Source organism: Nerophis lumbriciformis, linkage group LG19 (genome assembly GCF_033978685.3).
Source record: "Nerophis lumbriciformis linkage group LG19, RoL_Nlum_v2.1, whole genome shotgun sequence".
NCBI classification, from domain to species: domain Eukaryota; kingdom Metazoa; phylum Chordata; class Actinopteri; order Syngnathiformes; family Syngnathidae; genus Nerophis; species Nerophis lumbriciformis.
Window position 1 is genome coordinate 41582121 of NC_084566.2, and position 19504 is coordinate 41601624.

At 43.6% G+C, this 19504-nt stretch overlaps 1 protein-coding gene across 1 annotated transcript in view; it reads right to left on the reverse strand.

The window, feature by feature from the left end:
* Window positions 1–8449: 8449 nt before the first annotated feature.
* oprk1 (opioid receptor, kappa 1) overlaps window positions 8450–19504 on the reverse strand; it is a 14765-nt gene continuing 3710 nt past the window's right edge. The window contains exons 3-4 of the mRNA XM_061978757.2: window positions 17563–17915; window positions 8450–10654 (exon numbers count right to left, since the gene is read on the reverse strand). Coding sequence (XP_061834741.1) covers window positions 10122–10654; window positions 17563–17915 — 886 coding nt within the window. The 3' untranslated portion in view covers window positions 8450–10121. The remainder of the gene's footprint in view (window positions 10655–17562; window positions 17916–19504) is intronic.

The window sequence follows — 19504 nt, forward strand, 5'->3', positions numbered from 1 at the left end:
GTCCATAGTGGATCTAACATAATAGTGAGAGAGTCCAGTCCATAGTGGATCTAACATAATAGTGAGAGAGTCCAGTCCATAGTGGATCTAACATAATAGTGTGAGAGTCCAGTCCATAGTGGAGCTAACATAATATTGTGAGAGTCCAGTCCATAGTGGATCTAACATAATAGTGAGAGTCCAGTCCACAGTGGATCTAACATAATAGTGTGAGAGTCCAGTCCATAGTGGATCTAACATAATAGTGAGAGAGTCCAGTCCATAGTGGATCTAACATAATAGTGTGAGAGTCCAGTCCATAGTGGAGCTAACATAATATTGTGAGAGTCCAGTCCATAGTGGATCTAACATAATAGTGTGAGAGTCCATTCCATAGTGGATCTAACATAATAGTGTGAGAGTCCAGTCCATAGTGGATCTAACATAATAGTGAGAGAGTCCAGTCCATAGTGGAATCCACTATGGACTGGACTCTCACAATATTATGTAATTATTATTACATTATTTCATAAAACTGCATTCAGTTGTAAAGGATTTTAAATAATATCTATCATCTAACAGTATGTTTTTTTCTTTTTAAAGGCATGTTACATTTTAAAATGGTGGTGTTCTGCACGGGCCAAACACAAATGTAATTGATTTTAATTTATTTCAACGTTGGCTTGAGTTACGAGCTTTATAGTGGAGCTCGTAAGTTGAGGTAAAAATATTTCTAGGCATTTTTTTAATCTTTATTGTGATGGATTGAATACATATATAGTAGTAAACTAATTCTGCTGCAGGTTTTTTTTTTTTTTTCAGCACAATATCAATTGATTGTCAGTCATTCTCAAACATCACAATGAATATTTGTATAGAAATCAGATTTCGTCCATTTTGACCCAAGTTGAAGTGACCCCATCTGGTTCTTGTGCAGCACAAACAGATCCACACAATCAATAATTACACCGACTTGGAAGGGTGTTGACATCGAGATGATCAATAAATGAACTAGTCGAGTTTGTTCAAAGCTTGCCATGCCCCCGAACATCATCAGGAGCGTGGCTCATCCGAGGCCACTGATTAAGAAGAACACGCTGGCGTATGCGCCGTCACCATGGCAACTGTCTTTTCACTCTCAGGTGAACCGACTCGGTAAGAGAATGCGAGGTAAGACAACGAGAAGTGTGGATGTCTTGGATTGTTGCTAACAGGAAGCACATTTACAGCCATAGATACAGAAACACACTGACTTCACATTTTTGTACACAGCCATATACAGGTAAAAGCCAGTAAATTAGAATATTTTGAAAAACTTGATTTATTTCAGTAATTGCATTCAAAAGGTGTAACTTGTACATTGTATTTATTCATTGCACACAGACTGATGCATTCAAATGTTTATTTCATTTAATTTTGATGATTTGAAGTGGCAACAAATGAAAATCCAAAATTCCGTGTGTCACAAAATTAGAATATTACTTAAGGCTAATACAAAACAGGGATTTTTAGAAATGTTGGCCAACTGAAAAGTATGAAAATGAAAAATATGAGCATGTACAATACTCAATACTTGGTTGGAGCTCCTTTTGCCTCAATTACTGCGTTAATGCGGCGTGGCATGGAGTCGATGAGTTTCTGGCACTGCTCAGGTGTTATGAGAGCCCAGGTTGCTCTGATAGTGGCCTTCAACTCTTCTGCGTTTTTGGGTCTGGCATTCTGCATCTTCCTTTTCACAATACCCCACAGATTTTCTATGGGGCTAAGGTCAGGGGAGTTGGCGGGCCAATTTAGAACAGAAATACCATGGTCCGTAAACCAGGCACGGGTAGATTTTGCGCTGTGTGCAGGCGCCAAGTCCTGTTGGAACTTGAAATCTCCATCTCCATAGAGCAGGTCAGCAGCAGGAAGCATGAAGTGCTCTAAAACTTGCTGGTAGACGGCTGCGTTGACCCTGGATCTCAGGAAACAGAGTGGACCGACACCAGCAGATGACATGGCACCCCAAACCATCACTGATGGTGGAAACTTTACACTAGACTTCAGGCAACGTGGATCCTGTGCCTCTCCTGTCTTTCTCCAGACTCTGGGACCTCGATTTCCAAAGGAAATGCAAAATTTGCATGGTTGGGTGATGGTTTGGGGTGCCATGTCATCTGCTGGTGTCGGTCCACTCTGTTTCCTGAGATCCAGGGTCAACGCAGCCGTCTACCAGCAAGTTTTAGAGCACTTCATGCTTCCTGCTGCTGACCTGCTCTATGGAGATGGAGATTTCAAGTTCCAACAGGACTTGGCGCCTGCACACAGCGCAAAATCTACCCGTGCCTGGTTTACGGACCATGGTATTTCTGTTCTAAATTGGCCCGCCAACTCCCCTGACCTTAGCCCCATAGAAAATCTGTGGGGTATTGTGAAAAGGAAGATGCAGAATGCCAGACCCAAAAACGCAGAAGAGTTGAAGGCCACTATCAGAGCAACCTGGGCTCTCATAACACCTGAGCAGTGCCAGAAACTCATCGACTCCATGCCACGCCGCATTAACGCAGTAATTGAGGCAAAAGGAGCTCCAACCAAGTATTGAGTATTGTACATGCTCATATTTTTCATTTTCATACTTTTCAGTTGGCCAACATTTCTAAAAATCCCTTTTTTGTATTAGCCTTAAGTAATATTCTAATTTTGTGACACACGGAATTTTGGGTTTTCATTTGTTGCCACTTCAAATCATCAAAATTAAATGAAATAAACATTTGAATGCATCAGTCTGTGTGCAATGAATAAATATAATGTACAAGTTACACCTTTTGAATGCAATTACTGAAATAAATCAAGTTTTTCAAAATATTCTAATTTACTGGCTTTTACCTGTAAGTATTGGACATTATTAGTGCAATTGATGAGAAGGCACAAAACCACAGGAGGACAAAAGAACATTTTCAAAATAAAAACACTAAAAGCATGTTCATCTAATGAAGTTACAGGCAATTTTTTTTTGTTTATCCTCAAGAATTGGTTCCAGGACTGACTGCGGTGAATTCATTTCCATTAATTGTTCATTATAAATGGACTATTTTCTGGATAGAGCAGAGACACATGTTTAAAACCTTTTAAATGTCGTTTTTTTAACTGATGGGAGACATCTAGACATGAAATAACACCCACATAGTCACCTTTACACTGTTTTAATCCAACATAGTAATGCTGCCTGAGGCTGAGCCAATCAGTGGCCACAAAACTGATTGGCTTGGTCTCATCTCATGTCCAATATTACTATAGTATTAATATTTGTACTTCATTTAGGCATTATTATGTTTCAATCAATCAATCAATGTTTATTTATATAGCCCTAAATCACAAGTGTCTCAAAGGGCTGCACAAGCCACGACGACATCCGCGGTACAGAGCTTACATAAGGGCAAGGAAAAACTCACAGACCCCAATGGGGACCGCATATATGGGTGACCCCCTTCTAGGGGAGACCGGATGCAATGGACGTCGAGTGGGTCTGACATAATATTGTGAGAGTCCAGTCCATAGTGGATCTAACATAATAGTGTGAGTCCAGTCCATAGTGGATCTAACATAATAGTGAGAGTCCAATCCATAGTGGATCTAACATAATAGTGTGAGAGTCCAGTCCATAGTGGATCTAACATAATAGTGAGAGTCCAGTCCATAGTGGATCTAACATAATAGTGTGAGAGTCCAGTCCATAGTGGATCTAACATAATAGTGAGAGTCCAGTCCATAGTGGATCTAACATAATATTGTGAGAGTCCAGTCCATAGTGGATCTAACATAATAGTGAGAGTCCAGTCCATAGTGGATCTAACATAATAGTGTGAGAGTCCAGTCCATAGTGGATCTAACATAATAGTGAGAGTCCAGTCCATAGTGGATCTAACATAATAGTGTGAGAGTCCAGTCCATAGTGGATCTAACATAATAGTGTGAGAGTCCAGTCCATAGTGGATCTAACATAATAGTGAAAGTCCAGTCCATAGTGGATCCAACATAATAGTGAAAGTCCAGTCCATAGTGGATCTAACACAATAGTGAGAGTCCAGTCCATAGTGGATCTAACATAATAGTGAGAGTCCAGTCCATAGTGGATCTAACATAATAGTGAGAGTCCAGTCCATAGTGGATCTAACATAATAGTGAGAGTCCAGTCCATAGTGGATCCAACATAATAGTGTGAGTCCAGTCCATAGTGGATCTAACATAATAGTGTGAGAGTCCAGTCCATAGTGGATCTAACATAATAGTGTGAGAGTCCAGTCCATAGTGGATCTAACATAATAGTGTGAGAGTCCAGTCCATAGTGGATCTAACATAATAGTGTGAGAGTCCAGTCCATAGTGGATCTAACATAATAGTGAGAGTCCAGTCCATAGTGGATCTAACATAATAGTGTGAGAGTCCAGTCCATAGTGGATCTAACATAATAGTGTGAGAGTCCAGTCCATAGTGGATCTAACATAATAGTGAGAGTCCAGTCCATAGTGGATCTAACATACTAGTGAGAGTCCAGTCCATAGTGGATCTAACATAATAGTGAGAGTCCAGTCCATAGTGGATCTAACATAATAGTGAGAGTCCAGTCCATAGTGGATCTAACATAATAGTGTGAGAGTCCAGTCCATAGTGGATCTAACATACTAGTGAGAGTCCAGTCCATAGTGGATCCAACATAATAGTGAGAGTCCAGTCCATAGTGGATCCAACATAATAGTGTGAGAGTCCAGTCCATAGTGGATCTAGTTAATAGTGTGAGAGTCCAGTCCATAGTGGATCTAGTTAATAGTGTGAGAGTCCAGTCCATAGTGGATCTAACATAATAGTGAGAGTCCAGTCCATAGTGGATCTAACATAATAGTGTGAGAGTCCAGTCCATAGTGGATTTAACATAATAGTGTGAGAGTCCGGTCCATAGTGGATCTAACATAATAGTGAGAGTCCAGTCCATAGTGGATCTAACATAATAGTGTGAGAGTCCAGTCCATAGTGGATCTAACATAATAGTGTGAGAGTCCAGTCCATAGTGGATCTAACATAATAATGTGAGAGTCCAGTCCATAGTGGATCTAACATAATAGTGAGAGTCTAGTCCATAGTGGATCTAACACAATAGTGTGAGTCCAGTCCCTAGTGGATCTAACATAATAGTGAGAGTCCAGTCCATAGTGGATCTAACATAATAGTGTGAGAGTCCAGTCCATAGTGGCTCTAACCTAATATTGTGAGAGTCCAGTCCATAGTGGATCTAACATAATATTGTGAGAGTCCAGTCCATAGTGGATCTAACATAATAGTGAGAGTCCAGTCCATAGTGGATCTAACATAATAATGTGAGAGTCCAGTCCATAGTGGATCTAACATAATAGTGAGAGTCCAGACCATAGTGGATCTAACATAATAGTGAGAGTCCAGTCCATAGTGGATCTAACATAATAGTGTGAGAGTCCAGTCCATAGTGGATCTAACATAATAGTGTGAGAGTCCAGTCCATAGTGGATCTAACATAATAGTGAGAGTCCAGTCCATAGTGGATCTAACATAATAGTGGGAGTCCAGTCCATAGTGGATCTAACATAATAATGTGAGAGTCCAGTCCATAGTGGATTTAACATAATAGTGTGAGAGTCCAGTCCATAGTGGATCTAACATAATAGTGTGAGAGTCCAGTCCATAGTGGATCTAACATAATAGTGAGAGTCCAGTCCATAGTGGATCTAACATAATAGTGAGAGTCCAGTCCATAGTGGATCTAACCTAATATTGTGAGAGTCCAGTCCATAGTGGGGCCAGCAGGAGACCATCTCGAGTGGAGACGGGTCAGCAGCGACAGTGCTTAATTTATGCCAACACTACAAAGTTTTGTTGTACTTGTGCAATGACAATAAAGACCTATCCATCTATCTATCTATCTATCTATCTATCTATCTATCTATCTATCTATCTATCTATCTATCTATCTATCTATCTATCTATCTATCTATCTATCTATCTATCTATCTATAAGATATTTGTTTAAAAAATCTGCAACAGAGTGAAACCGCAAACCATGAAGTACAATGTGTAGAGTAACAGTGTTAGTAAACACTAGGACTATGTTTACAATTCAAGACAAAGTAGCCCAAATTAGATTTTTTTTTATTTTTTAGAAATCTTTTAATTCTAGTTTACGGTTTATATTACAAGTAAAATGTGATCTTAAAATGTAAAATGTGGCCCCAATGTGGCCTCGGCGTCACACGCATGCACACTTAGATAAAGTGAAAACAAAGGATATATAGTGTCATATATTTGGGGAGGTTCTAACTTTATTATTCAACTCACTTACGTCAACAACTAACGTAATGTGCGTATCATGTAAGCAAACACGCCACAGCGTCTATTCCGGTTCTTCAACAATCGCTATTTTTCGGAATCACATATATATTATTTGCGCACTGCTGATAATGATGCACCGAAAATTTGGCGGCTGAAAAAAAAAAGACTTGTGTTGTAATGAAGTATCCATTATCCGCTAGCGGATGCGAATGAGCGTAGGTCGCCTAAAGCTGACGAGAAAGTTGCATGTGGACTGAAGTCACATTTGAAAATATCAGATTCCAGTCGGATTTGGACTACATCTTGATGTGGCCAAATTCCATACTTGCCAACCTTGAGACCTCCGATTTCGGGAGGTGGGGGTGGGGGTGGGCGTGGTCGGGGTGGGATGGGGGCGTGGTTGGGGGCGTGGCTACAAGGGGAGGAGTATATTTACAGCTAGAATTCACCAAGTCAAGTATTTCATATACAGGTAAAAGCCAGTAAATTAGAATATTTTGAAAAACTTGATTTATTTCAGTAATTGCATTCAAAAGGTGTAACTTGTACATTATATTTATTCATTGCACACAGACTGATGCATTCAAATGTTTATTTCATTTAATTTTGATGATTTGAAGTGGCAACAAATGAAAATCCAAAATTCCGTGTGTCACAAAATTAGAATATTACTTAAGGCTAATACAAAAAAGGGATTTTTAGAAATGTTGGCCAACTGAAAAGTATGAAAATGAAAAATATGAGCATGTACAATACTCAATACTTGGTTGGAGCTCCTTTTGCCTCAATTACTGCGTTAATGCGGCGTGGCATGGAGTCGATGAGTTTCTGGCACTGCTCAGGTGTTATGAGAGCCCAGGTTGCTCTGATAGTGGCCTTCAACTCTTCTGCGTTTTTGGGTCTGGCATTCTGCATCTTCCTTTTCACAATACCCCACAGATTTTCTATGGGGCTAAGGTCAGGGGAGTTGGCGGGCCAATTTAGAACAGAAATACCATGGTCCGTAAACCAGGCACGGGTAGATTTTGCGCTGTGTGCAGGCGCCAAGTCCTGTTGGAACTTGAAATCTCCATCTCCATAGAGCAGGTCAGCAGCAGGAAGCATGAAGTGCTCTAAAACTTGCTGGTAGACGGCTGCGTTGACCCTGGATCTGAGGAAACAGAGTGGACCGACACCAGCAGATGACATGGCACCCCAAACCATCACTGATGGTGGAAACTTTACACTAGACTTCAGGCAACGTGGATCCTGTGCCTCTCCTGTCTTCCTCCAGACTCTGGGACCTCGATTTCCAAAGGAAATGAAAAATTTGCTTTCGTCAGAAAACATGACTTTGGACCACTCAGCAGCAGTCCAGCTCTTTTTTTCCTTAGCCCAGGTGAGACGCTTTTCGCGCTGTTTCTTGGTCAACAGTGGCTTGACACGAGGTATGCGGCAGTTGAAACACATGTCTTTCAAGCGTCTCTTGGTGGTGGATCTTGAAGCACTGACTCCAGCAGCTGTCCACTCCTTCTGAATCTCCCCCACATTTTTGAATGGGTTTTTTTTCACAATCTTGACCAGGGCGCGGTGATCCCTATCGCTTGTACACTTTTTCTGACCACAGTTTTTCCTTCCCTTTGCCTCTCCATTAATGTGTTTGGACACAGAGCTCTGAGAACAGCCAGCCTCTTCAGCAATAACCTTTTGTGTCTTTCCCTCCTTGTGCAATGTGTCGATGGTTGCCTTTTGGACAGCTGTCAAATCTGAAGTCTTCCCCATGTTTGTGTAGGCTTCAGAACTGGACTGAGAGACCATTTAAAGCCCTTTGCAGGTGTTTTGAGTTAATCAGCTGATTAGTTTGTGGCACCAGGTGTCTTCAAAATGTAACCCTTACACAATATTCTAATTTTGTGACACACGGAATTTTGGATTTTCATTTGTTGCCACTTCAAATCATCAAAATTAAATGAAATAAACATTTGAATGCATCAGTCTGTGTGCAATGAATAAATATAATGTACAAGTTACACCTTTTGAATGCAATTACTGAAATAAATCAAGTTTTTCAAAATATTCTAATTTACTGGCTTTTACCTGTATATAAAATAAATACTTGAATTTCAGTGTTCATTTATTTACACATATACACACACATAACACTCATCTACTCATTGTTGAGTTAAGGGTTGAATTGTCCATCCTTGTTCTATTCTCTGTCACTATTTTTCGAACCATGCTGAACACCCTCTCTGATGATGCATTGCTGTGTGGCACGCACAAAAGTGCTTTCATCAAATGCACTAGATGGCAGTATTGTCCTGTTTAAGAGTGTCACAACATTGCTGTTTACGGCAGACGAACTGCTTTACGGTATACAAAAACGTGACTGCTGTTGTTGTGTGTTGTTACCGCACTGGGAGGAAGTTAATGAAACTGCCTAACAATAAACCCACATAAGAAACCAAGAACTCGCACTCCATCATTCTACAGTTATAACGTGATTGGGCAGGTACGCTGTTTATATTGTGGGTTAGCGGTCTCAGGTCCTCATGGACCTGAGTCCGCCTGAATTTCGGGAGAAAATTTGTCCCGGGAGGTTTTCGGGAGAGGCGCTGAATTTCGGGAGTCTCGCGGAAAATCCGGGAGGGTTGGCAAGTATGCCAAAATTCCAATGGACAAAAGCCAAAAGCGGTGAAGTTGTGTAAACGGTCAATAAAAAGAGAATACAATGATTTGCAATATATATATTCATTAATTATATTCAATTGAATAGACTGCAAAGACCAGATATTTAACGTTCGAACTGCAAAACGTTATTTTTATGCAAATATTAGCTCATTTGGAATTTGATGCCTGCAACATGTTTCAAAAAAAGCTTCAATAAATACTGATAAAGTTGAGGAATGCTCATCAAAGACTTATTTGGAACATCCCACAGGTGAACAGGCTAATTGGGATTATAATTTTGGACCACATAGGGGAGCCTACACTAACAGTTTTGTATACAGACATATATTATAGGTGAAGAAAACACTTATATAATCAAACATTAGCCTCTTTTTTTGTTTTTGTTCACCCGCTCGGAAAATTTGTTCTAAATGGCCAACTTGCAAAAAGCTTACATTTTATCCTTTATTATTATTATTATTATTATTATTATTATTATCATTATTTCACTTACAGAGACAAAACTTATCAAAACTGCAGTTTGACTTTATAGTGATGTCAATGTGTGAATAAGATCGCCTCATAATCCTTTAACCTCTTAAGGCCCAAGCTGTTTTTTTTACATGCTTTTTTAATTTCTCTTTGCTATTTGGGCTTATTGGACCCTAATTAGAATAAAAACTAAGAATCATCTTTTGATATGATGTACTTAGTCCATAAGTACACAAATGTGTACTTCATGTTTAGTGACATGCTAATTCTTATTTTTACTCCAAATTCTATTGTATGTTATACTCTTCTAACACCACCAGATGGCAGTATAAGTGTCCACATAAGTGGCCATAAGACCCCAAATCAGTAGTGTACACAATTTTGGAAATAAGAGCTAAAAGGTGCTGTCCACGCATGTGGCCACTAAGACTTTAGAGGTTAAAAGAGGTGTTTTGTTTTGTTTTTATCTCATATCATTGACATTAACCATTTTCCCCACAATTACCGTATTTGAGAGCCATTGAAATGTTTGACTAAACAGTGTCAGGTGTTACATAATTATCCACATCCCAGACAGCTCAGATGGCTGTGGTGATCTGGGTCAAGCCCAGGTCGTTGGAGTCTTCCCAGCCGGGGCCGTGCGGCGAGGACGCGTCCATAGCTAGTCATACGGGCCTAGCCTGCCCAGGGTCACCGGGGGCCTCCCGGGGACATGAGTGGTCCCTCAAGGTGCTCCTCACCCGGCTCACGCCCTGGCAGTCTCTACGGGCGGCTGGGCAGCAGAAGTCCCTAAAGCACCGCTTGAAGTTTTCATCTAAGAAAGCGTAGAGGATGGGGTTGAGGCTGCTGTTGGTGTAGCCCAGCGCCACGCAGAGGAAGTAGGCCGCCATCACCGGCGTGGTCTCGGGAACATCCGGCGACAGAGCTTTGACCAGGATAAAGATGTGGATGGGCGTCCAGCAGACCACGAAGGCCGCCACCACCACCAGGACCAGGCGAGTGATGCGCCGCAGATTGCGGTCCTTCTCGCGGGAGCCTGACAGCAAGCGGACGCTCTTGAGGCGCAGGATCATCAGCGTGTAGCAGACGCTGATGATGACCACGGGCAGCACGAAGGCGAAGATGAACACGCAGATCTTCATCAGCGTGTCCCAGTAGCTGTACGGCTCTGGGAACTGGAGGGCACACTCTGTTGTCCCTGGCAACAACAAACAAACAAAAAAGCAGATTCCTGGTTTTTCCATTTTCTTTCTTTGTTTTTGACCAGAGAGTCTGGCTGTTGCAAACAGTTTCTTCATCGGCGCTCATTAGTTTTTCATCAACAGCCTGGTTCCTAGTCCTCTGACCAGGCTAAAATAGCTTTCATCAGGAGCCTGCTATCTGACAAAGCCACCGCTTGGGCCATGGCGGGTAGCTCTGGGCGACCAGTGCAATGGACGTCGAGTGGATCTAACATAATAGTGAGAGTCCAGTCCATAGTGGATCTAACATAATAGTGTGAGAGTCCAGTCCATAGTGGATCTAACATAATAGTGTGAGAGTCCAGTCCATAGTGGATCTAACATAATAGTGAGAGTCCAGTCCATAGTGGATCTAACATAATAGTGTGAGAGTCCAGTCCATAGTGGATCTAACATAATAGTGTGAGAGTCCAGTCCATAGTGGATCTAACATAATATTGTGAGAGTCCAGTCCATAGTGGATCTAACATAATATTGTGAGAGTCCAGTCCATAGTGGATCTAACATAATTGTGTGAGAGTTCAGTCCATAGTGGATCTAACATAATAATGTGAGAGTCCAGTTCATAGTGGCTCTAACATAATAGTGTGAGAGTCCAAATCATAGTGGATCCAACATAATAGTGAGAGTCCAGTCCATAGTGGATCTAACATAATAGTGAGAGTCCAGTCCATAGTGGATCTAACATAATAGTGTGAGAGCCCAGTCCATAGTGGATCTAACATAATAGTGAGAGTCCAGTCCATAGTGGATCTAACATAATAGTGTGAGAGTCCAGTCCATAGTGGATCTAACATAATAGTGAGAGTCCAGTCCATAGCAGATCTAACATAATAGTGTGAGAGTCCAGTCCATAGTGGATCTAACATAATAGTGAGAGTCCAGTCCATAGTGGATCTAACATAATAGTGTGAGAGTCCAGTCCATAGTGGATCTAACATAATAGTGAGAGTCTAGTCCATAGTGGATCTAACATAATAGTGTGAGAGTCCAGTCCATAGTGGATCTAACATAATAGTGAGAGTCCAGTTCATAGTGGATCTAACATAATAGTGAGAGTCCAGTCCATAGCGGATCTAACATAATAGTGTGAGAGTCCAGTCCATAGTGGATCTAACATAATAGTGAGAGTCCAGTCCATAGTGGATCTAACATATTAGTGAGAGTCTAGTCCATAGTGGATCTAACATAATAGTGTGAGAGTCCAGTCCATAGTGGATCTAACATAATAGTGAGAGTCCAGTTCATAGTGGATCTAACATAATAGTGAGAGTCCAGTCCATAGTGGATCTAACATAATAGTGAGAGTCCAGTCCATAGTGGATCTAACATAATAGTGTGAGAGTCCAGTCCATAGTGGATCTAACATAATAGTGTGAGAGTCCAGTCCATAGTGGATCTAGTTAATAGTGTGAGAGTCCAGTCCATAGTGGATCTAACAAAATAGTGTGAGAGTTCAGTCCATAGTGGATCTAGTTAATAGTGTGAGAGTCCAGTCCATAGTGGATCTAACATAATAGTGTAAGAGTCCAGTCCATAGTGGATCTAGTTAATAGTGTGAGAGTCCAGTCCATAGTGGATCTAACATAATAGTGTGAGAGTCCAGTCCATAGTGGATCTAGTTAATAGTGTGAGAGTCCAGTCCATAGTGGATCTAACAAAATAGTGTGAGAGTTCAGTCCATAGTGGATCTAACATAATAGTGTGAGAGTCCAGTCAATAGTGGATCTAACATGATAGTGTGAGAGTCCAGTCCATAGTGGATCTAGTTAATAGTGTGAGAGTCCAGTCCATAGTGGATCTAACATAATAGTGAGAGTCCAGTCCATAGTGGGGCCAGCAGGAGATCATCTTGAGTGGAGACAGGTCAGCAGCGCAGAGACATCCCCAACTGATGCACAGATGAGTGGTCCACCCCGGGTCCCGACTTTGTACAGCTAGCGCTGTAGATGTAAGATGTGGTTTCTCTTTAAATATCCTTCTTGAAAATGGCCTTGCAAATATATATCTGCCACCTAATCAACGTTTGGTTCTCCTTCTCTATGGCTACGGCGCAACACTTCCTGCTTCCTGCTAAATTGAAACTTGTGAATGGATACTCACTTCAGCCTAAACCAGTGGTTCTTAACCTGGGTTCGATCGAACCCTAGGGGTTCGGCGAGTCGGCCTCAGGGGTTCGGCAGAGCCTCCGCCGCGGAGGTCAAGACATACACCCAAACAATGTTCCCTCTAATTTTCCATATGTGTGAGCAAACGCAAAAACTCCTTGAGCATTCATGTGGAGCGCATGTGAGAGATGTCAGACGTGCACATGCACAGTGGTCACACCTGCAGCACACCTGTCCCAAACCTGACTAAATAACAAGTTCAAAGTTTTATTATTATAATCAAATAACAGCAGTCATTTCCATGAGATTATTTTCTAATATAAGTGTTTTGGCCCACTTACAATGACTATAACATTGTTTTTCATGAGCTGTGTACTAGTATTTTATGTCTGGGTGGGGAATCCTACTTTGGAAATAATGTGCACCCCTTTCAGATATCGCATTTAGTTCCCACTAAAACATTCACATGTTGCACAATGAGATGTAAACATGGAATCATGTGTACATTCCTGTAACTTTCCGTTTGTAAAATATATCTTTATTAGTATTTCTTTAATATGATAACATCATTTTATGATTACTGTTGGAATAATTGTTTGTAAGTTATCACAAAAGAAACGTTGTATTATGAATGCTGTCTTTCGAGGCCTAACAAGAGGAAGAAGGCTCGTAAAACTCCACTGTGATTTCAACACGGACAGATGGCAGGATCTGCTCAACTTACAGAGGAACTCTCTTTGAAGTGTTAAACGAACTCTCTCTGAAGTATTTCACAAACTCTCTTCCAACTGTTTGGTGACCGAGGTCAACGCTGTTTACGACCCGCTGCCCTCTCGAAGTCACTGTGGTCAGGAGACGGGAGGGGTTATCCATTGTCCTCCAACACCTGCCCCAGCTGGATCCAGGAAGAGCCCAAGCCCGAGAAATCCCACTTCTTGGTCTTCAAAGCGACCGAAAACAATGACTGTTTTTAGAGATGCGCGGTTTGCGGGCACAACCGCGGAGTCCGCGGATTATCCGCGAATCGGGCGGATGAAATTTTAAAAAATTAGATTTTATCAGCGGGTCGGGTCGGGTCGGGTCGGGCGATTGAAATAAAAAAAAATTAGATTTTAAATAGATTCAGGCGGGTGGCAGTTAAACCAATTCGGAAATATGATGTAGCGGCTAGCTACGGGGTGTTAGCCAATGGCTTTGGCTGGGGGGCGGGACTTCCGGGCAAGTTAGGGAAGTGACGTTGTTGACAGGAAGTGTTAGTTCGAGTTTTGCCGGGAAAGAGGGGAGACGCACATTGGAGCTGTTGTGTGGTTACATTGCATCTTATTACAATAAATACGAGACAAACGAATAAGTCTATGAGCCTACGTTCCTGGGAACATTACAATATATACATAGTTAAATGTTGTTACCCACATACGAAAAACGAGCAGGCACCTGCTGCATATGCCACAACAGAAGAAAAAAAAAGAAAAGAGATGGACACTTTTACGGAGCGGAGAAGGCCCCCGACGCCTCGCCGGGGTCCGGGACCGAGGCCCCTTCCCCCGAGAGGGCCCCACCGGGAGCCGTAGCTGAGGCGATCCGCGAGAAGGGCCCGACGCACGTCCAGGGTCACCACCGCGCCCACCGCACCGACACCCCGCCTCGTCCGCCTTCGCCGCGGCCGGCGTCACGCGCAGCAGGTAAGCAGCTTACCTGCCCGCCACCCCCGTGGCCGGGGGCGCGTAACAGGGGTCACTCCACGCGCAGTGCGCTCACGAAAGGGGTGGGGCTCACCCTGGTTGATATAGACAGCAGGACGGTGGCCATGGAAGTTGGAACCCGCTAAGGAGTGTGTAACAACCCACCTGCCGAATCAACTAGCCCTGAAAATGGATGGCGCTGGAGCGTCGGGCCCATATACCCGGCCGTCGCCGGCAGCGAGACGCGCTTGGAGGTGCGCTCAGCGCGGCTCCCATATGATTGCGCACTGGTGTGCGTCTGGGTCGTGACAGCGTGGCACGCGAATGTCTGTGCTGCGTTGGATCAGTCTCCTTTCTTTAACAGGCAAAAGCTTTATAACCTCACTAATGCCTTACATCGTCTATATTAGATATATAACAACGGGCGGGTGCGGGCGGATGGCGGGCGGATGCAGTTCTGATCAAATGTTAGATCGGGTGGATTGCGGATGGTTGACGACTTTCTGATGCGGTTGCGGATGAAATAATTGCCTATCCGCGCATCCCTAACTGTTTTACATACTCCCCATTCCTGCTGAGACATGTGTTGGTGCGTGAACATTGAATATTGTAATAAAGAGGAGACGAAAACCTTCTTCGTCAGAGCGTGGTGCAGGACTGTACAGAGAGTGCAGTGGCCATGTCTCTCCTCAATATTGAGTCCAAATTGAATTCTGTCTCTGTTTGATTCCTTGCCTTTTGTCTTGTTTAATAGATGTCCTCAGTGTTTGAACGTGACAATTACGGTTCGGGTTCGGTGAATGCGCATATGAAATTGGTGGGGTTCGGTACCTCCAACAAGGTTAAGAACCACTGGCCTAAACCCTTTCGGTCTGCAACATTTTCTTGTTCAATCTATGAATGTACAACTGTACAACTATTTTGTTGACCATTGACCGAAGAAGAAGAATAAACTAAACTAAACTAAACATTGGAATGACAAGTAAGTATCCAATCACAGTCTCATTAACATCAGGCTACTTAGATAGGCTACTGTCAACAACTTGTGATCTGATTGGCTATGGCAACTGTCTATCAACTGTATGTGGCCGTTTACTTACAGTCCACAGACGCCCACATTGTTGATTCTGAAGGCCACAGGCAGATTTGATACAGCATGGCAACAAAAGCTAGCTGAATTCTGAATTCTGATTGACAAGACTCTGCAACATCGCGTGGACATGGGATCACACTCCTCAGCCTTCCCGGTAAGGTCTATTCAGGTGTACTGGAGAGGAGGCTACGCCGGATAGTCGAACCTCGGATTCAGGAGGAACAGTGTGGTTTTCGTCCTGGTCGTGGAACTGTGGACCAGCTCTATACTCTCGGCAGGGTCCTTGAGGGTGCATGGGAGTTTGCCCAACCAGTCTACATGTGCTTTGTGGACTTGGAAAAGGCATTCGACCGTGTACCCCGGGAAGTCCTGTGGGGAGTGCTCAGAGAGTATGGGGTAACGGACTGTCTGATTGTGGCAGTTCGCTCCCTGTATAATCAGTGTCAGAGCTTGGTCCGCATTGCCGGCAGTAAGTCGAACACAATTCCAGTGAGGGTTGGACTCCGCCAAGGCTGCCCTTTGTCACCGATTCTGTTCATAACTTTTATGGACAGAATTTCTAGGCGTAGTCAGGGCGTTGAGGGGATCTGGTTTGGTGGCTGTAGGATTAGGTCTCTGCTATTTGCAGATGATGTGGTCCTGATGGCTTCCTCCGGCCAAGATCTTCAGCTCTCACTGGATCGGTTCGCAGCCGAGTGTGAAGCGACTGAGACGGGAATCAGCACCTCCAAGTCCGAGTCCATGGTTCTCTCCCGGAAAAGGGTGGAGTGCCATCTCAGGGTTGGGGAGGAGATCTTGCCCCAAGTGGAGGAGTTCAAGTACCTCAGAGTCTTGTTCACGAGTGGGGGAAGAGTGGATCGTGAGATCGACAGGCGGATCGGTGCGGCGTCTTCAGTAATGCGGACGCTGTATCGATCCGTTGTGGTGAAGAAGGAGCTGAGCCGGAAGGCAAAGCTCTCAATTTACCGGTCGATCTACGTTCCCATCCTCACCTATGGTCATGAGCTTTGGGTCATGACCGAAAGGACAAGATCACGGGTACAAGCGGCCAAAATGAGTTTCCTCCGCCGAGTGGCGGGGCTCTCCCTTAGAGATAGGGTGAGAAGCTCTGTCATTCGGGGGGAGCTCAAAGTAAAGCCGCTGCTCCTCCACATCGAGAGGAGCCAGATGAGGTGGTTCGGGCATCTGGTCAGGATGCCACCCGAACGCCTCCCTAGGAAGGTGTTTCGGGCACGTCCGACCGGTAGGAGGCCACGGGGAAGACCCAGGACACCCTGGGAAGACTATCTCTCCCGGCTGGCCTGGGAACGCCTCGGGATCCCCCGGGAGGAGCTGGACGAAGTGGCTGGGGAGAGGGAAGTCTGGGCTTCCCTGCTTAGGCTGCTGCCCCCGCGACCCGACCTCGGATAAGCGGAAGAAGATGGATGGATGGATGGATGGGTTGTACTTGTATAGCGCTTTTCTACCTTCAAGGTACTCAAAGCGCTTTGACACTACTTCCACATTTACCCATTCACACACACATTCACACACTGATGGAGGGAGCTGCCATGCAAGGCGCTAACCAGCACCCATCAGGAGCAAGGGTGAAGTGTCTCGCTCAGGACACAACGGACATGACGAGGTTGGTACTAGGTGGGGATTGAACCAGGGACCCTCGGGTCGCGCACGGCCACTCTTCCACTGCGCCAGGTTTTTTTCCCACTCCAGACTAGGCCCCCTTAGGAGTCCAGTCTAGATTGTATTTTTTTTACTCGTCTTTTTCCCCAGCGTTTGACCTTTTTCCCATCTTTTACGGGGCGCCTTAAAATGGCGACTCTTCAGCGTTCCTGTTCTGTAGCCCTGTACACTGTTTGTTTGTCTCATCTTGAACGGGTTTGTGCTGAAAACAAAGTTTCATTGTACTTTGTGCAATGACAATAAAGACCTGATCTGAATCTGAATCTGAATCTGAATCAATCAATCAATCAATCAAGAGGTACCATTGTTGGTCTTGGTGCTTCCCAGGACCATGGCGGGGAGGCCGGCGGCCGACGACAGCGCCCAGATGATCACGTTGATGATCTTGGCCTTGACGGGCGTGCGGAAGTCCAGCGCCTTGACGGGATGACACACGGCCACGTAGCGGTCCACACTCATCATGGTGAGCGTGAAGATGCTGGTGAACATGTTGTAGTAGTCGATGGAGATGAACACCTTGCACGCCACCTGGCCAAACGGCCACGAGCTCAGCAGGTAGTCGGCGCTCTGGAAGGGCATGGTGGTGGTCACCAGGGCGTCGGCCACCGCCAGGTTCAGGATGTAGATGTTGGTCGCCGTCTTCATCTTCGTGTACCTGACAAAACACACACACATCATCATCATCATCATATTTAGGTTTACTACACACTTCTTTTTCTTTCCTTTCTTCAACTTCAGCCATTCTTTCCTTCCAATCCTCCTGTCCTATTGTCCTCCTTCCTGCACTCATTTTTCCTTCATTCCTTTCCTTTTCAACTGGATTTCTTTCTGTCACGACTTGGTCCGGGGGTGTGTGCTTTTCCAGGATGCAACGGAAAGTTGGCACGGGCGAGACGGGAATTAAGGTACATGATTTATTTATTAACTATAAATACAAAAAAAAAGGATCAAACAAAAGGCGCGCACAGTGGCGGAGAATAAACTATGAACAATTAAACAAAACTTGCAAACTATGGCTTGAATAAGGAAAACTTACTTGGCACGGACAAAAAAGGAGCAGCGTGAACATGGACATGAAACAATGGACAGAGCATAAATGTGGTGTGGTCGTCAGGACGAACAACAGAAAATGAATGAACTTAAATACTATGGACATGATTAGTGAAAGCAGGTGCGTGACTCAAAACGTGAAACTACCGGTGAAAACTAATGGTTGCTATGGTGACAAACAAGAGTGCACAATGAGTCCAAACGTGGAACAGGTGAAACTAATGGGTAATCATGCAAACAAGACAAGGGAGTGAAAAGCCAGAAACTAAACAAAACATGACTTAAAACAAAACATGATTACACAGACATGACACTTTCCTTATTTCTCTCTCTCATTATTTCCATCTTTCTCTCTTTCAGTTCACATTTCCATCTTCGTTTTTATCTATTCTCCACTTTCTTATCTTTTTCGCCCAATCTTTACCTTCCTATTCCCTTCCTTTCTTTGTTTTCTGTTTTCCTTCAATGTTCAGTTCAGTTCAGTTTATTTATTTATATAGCACATCTAAAAACAACCCCAGTTGGCCAAAGTGCTGTACAGACATAAGAAAAGGGGAAGATAGTGTCATAATTACTTTAGGATGAATAAAATACATTTTCAAAGAAGTGCAGAATATATCACCTAAAATACTCAAATGTGATAAATAAGTATAAAGGATAAAACAAGAAATAGAAACAACCAAGGTATTAGAGATGCGCGGTTTGCGGACACAACCGCGGAGTCCGCGGATTATCCGCAGGTCGGGCGGATGAAATTAAAAAAAAATTAGATTTTATCCGCGGGTCGGGTCGGGCGGTTGAAATTAAACAAAATTAGATTTTAAATAGATTCAGGCGGGTGGCAGTTAAACCAATTCGGAAATATATATACATAGTTAAATGTTGTTACCCACATACGAAAAACGAGCAGGCACCTGCAGCATATGCCACAACAGAAGAAGAAAAAAAAAGAGATGGCAACGCCGGCAGCAAACGTGGTACGCGACAAACTAAAAAAGGGAATACTAAAGACCAGGGGAAAAAAAGCCAGAAAAGTTCAGCGTGGACTCGTTTTTATGAGGTTGTAAATCAGGATGATAGTAATGCTGGCTACGTGATTTGCAAGAGCTGTGACGCTGTTTATGTCTACGACAGTCACAAAACCGGGACATCTAACATGGTGCATCACATTTGTGCAAAACCCCGAACCTCCAC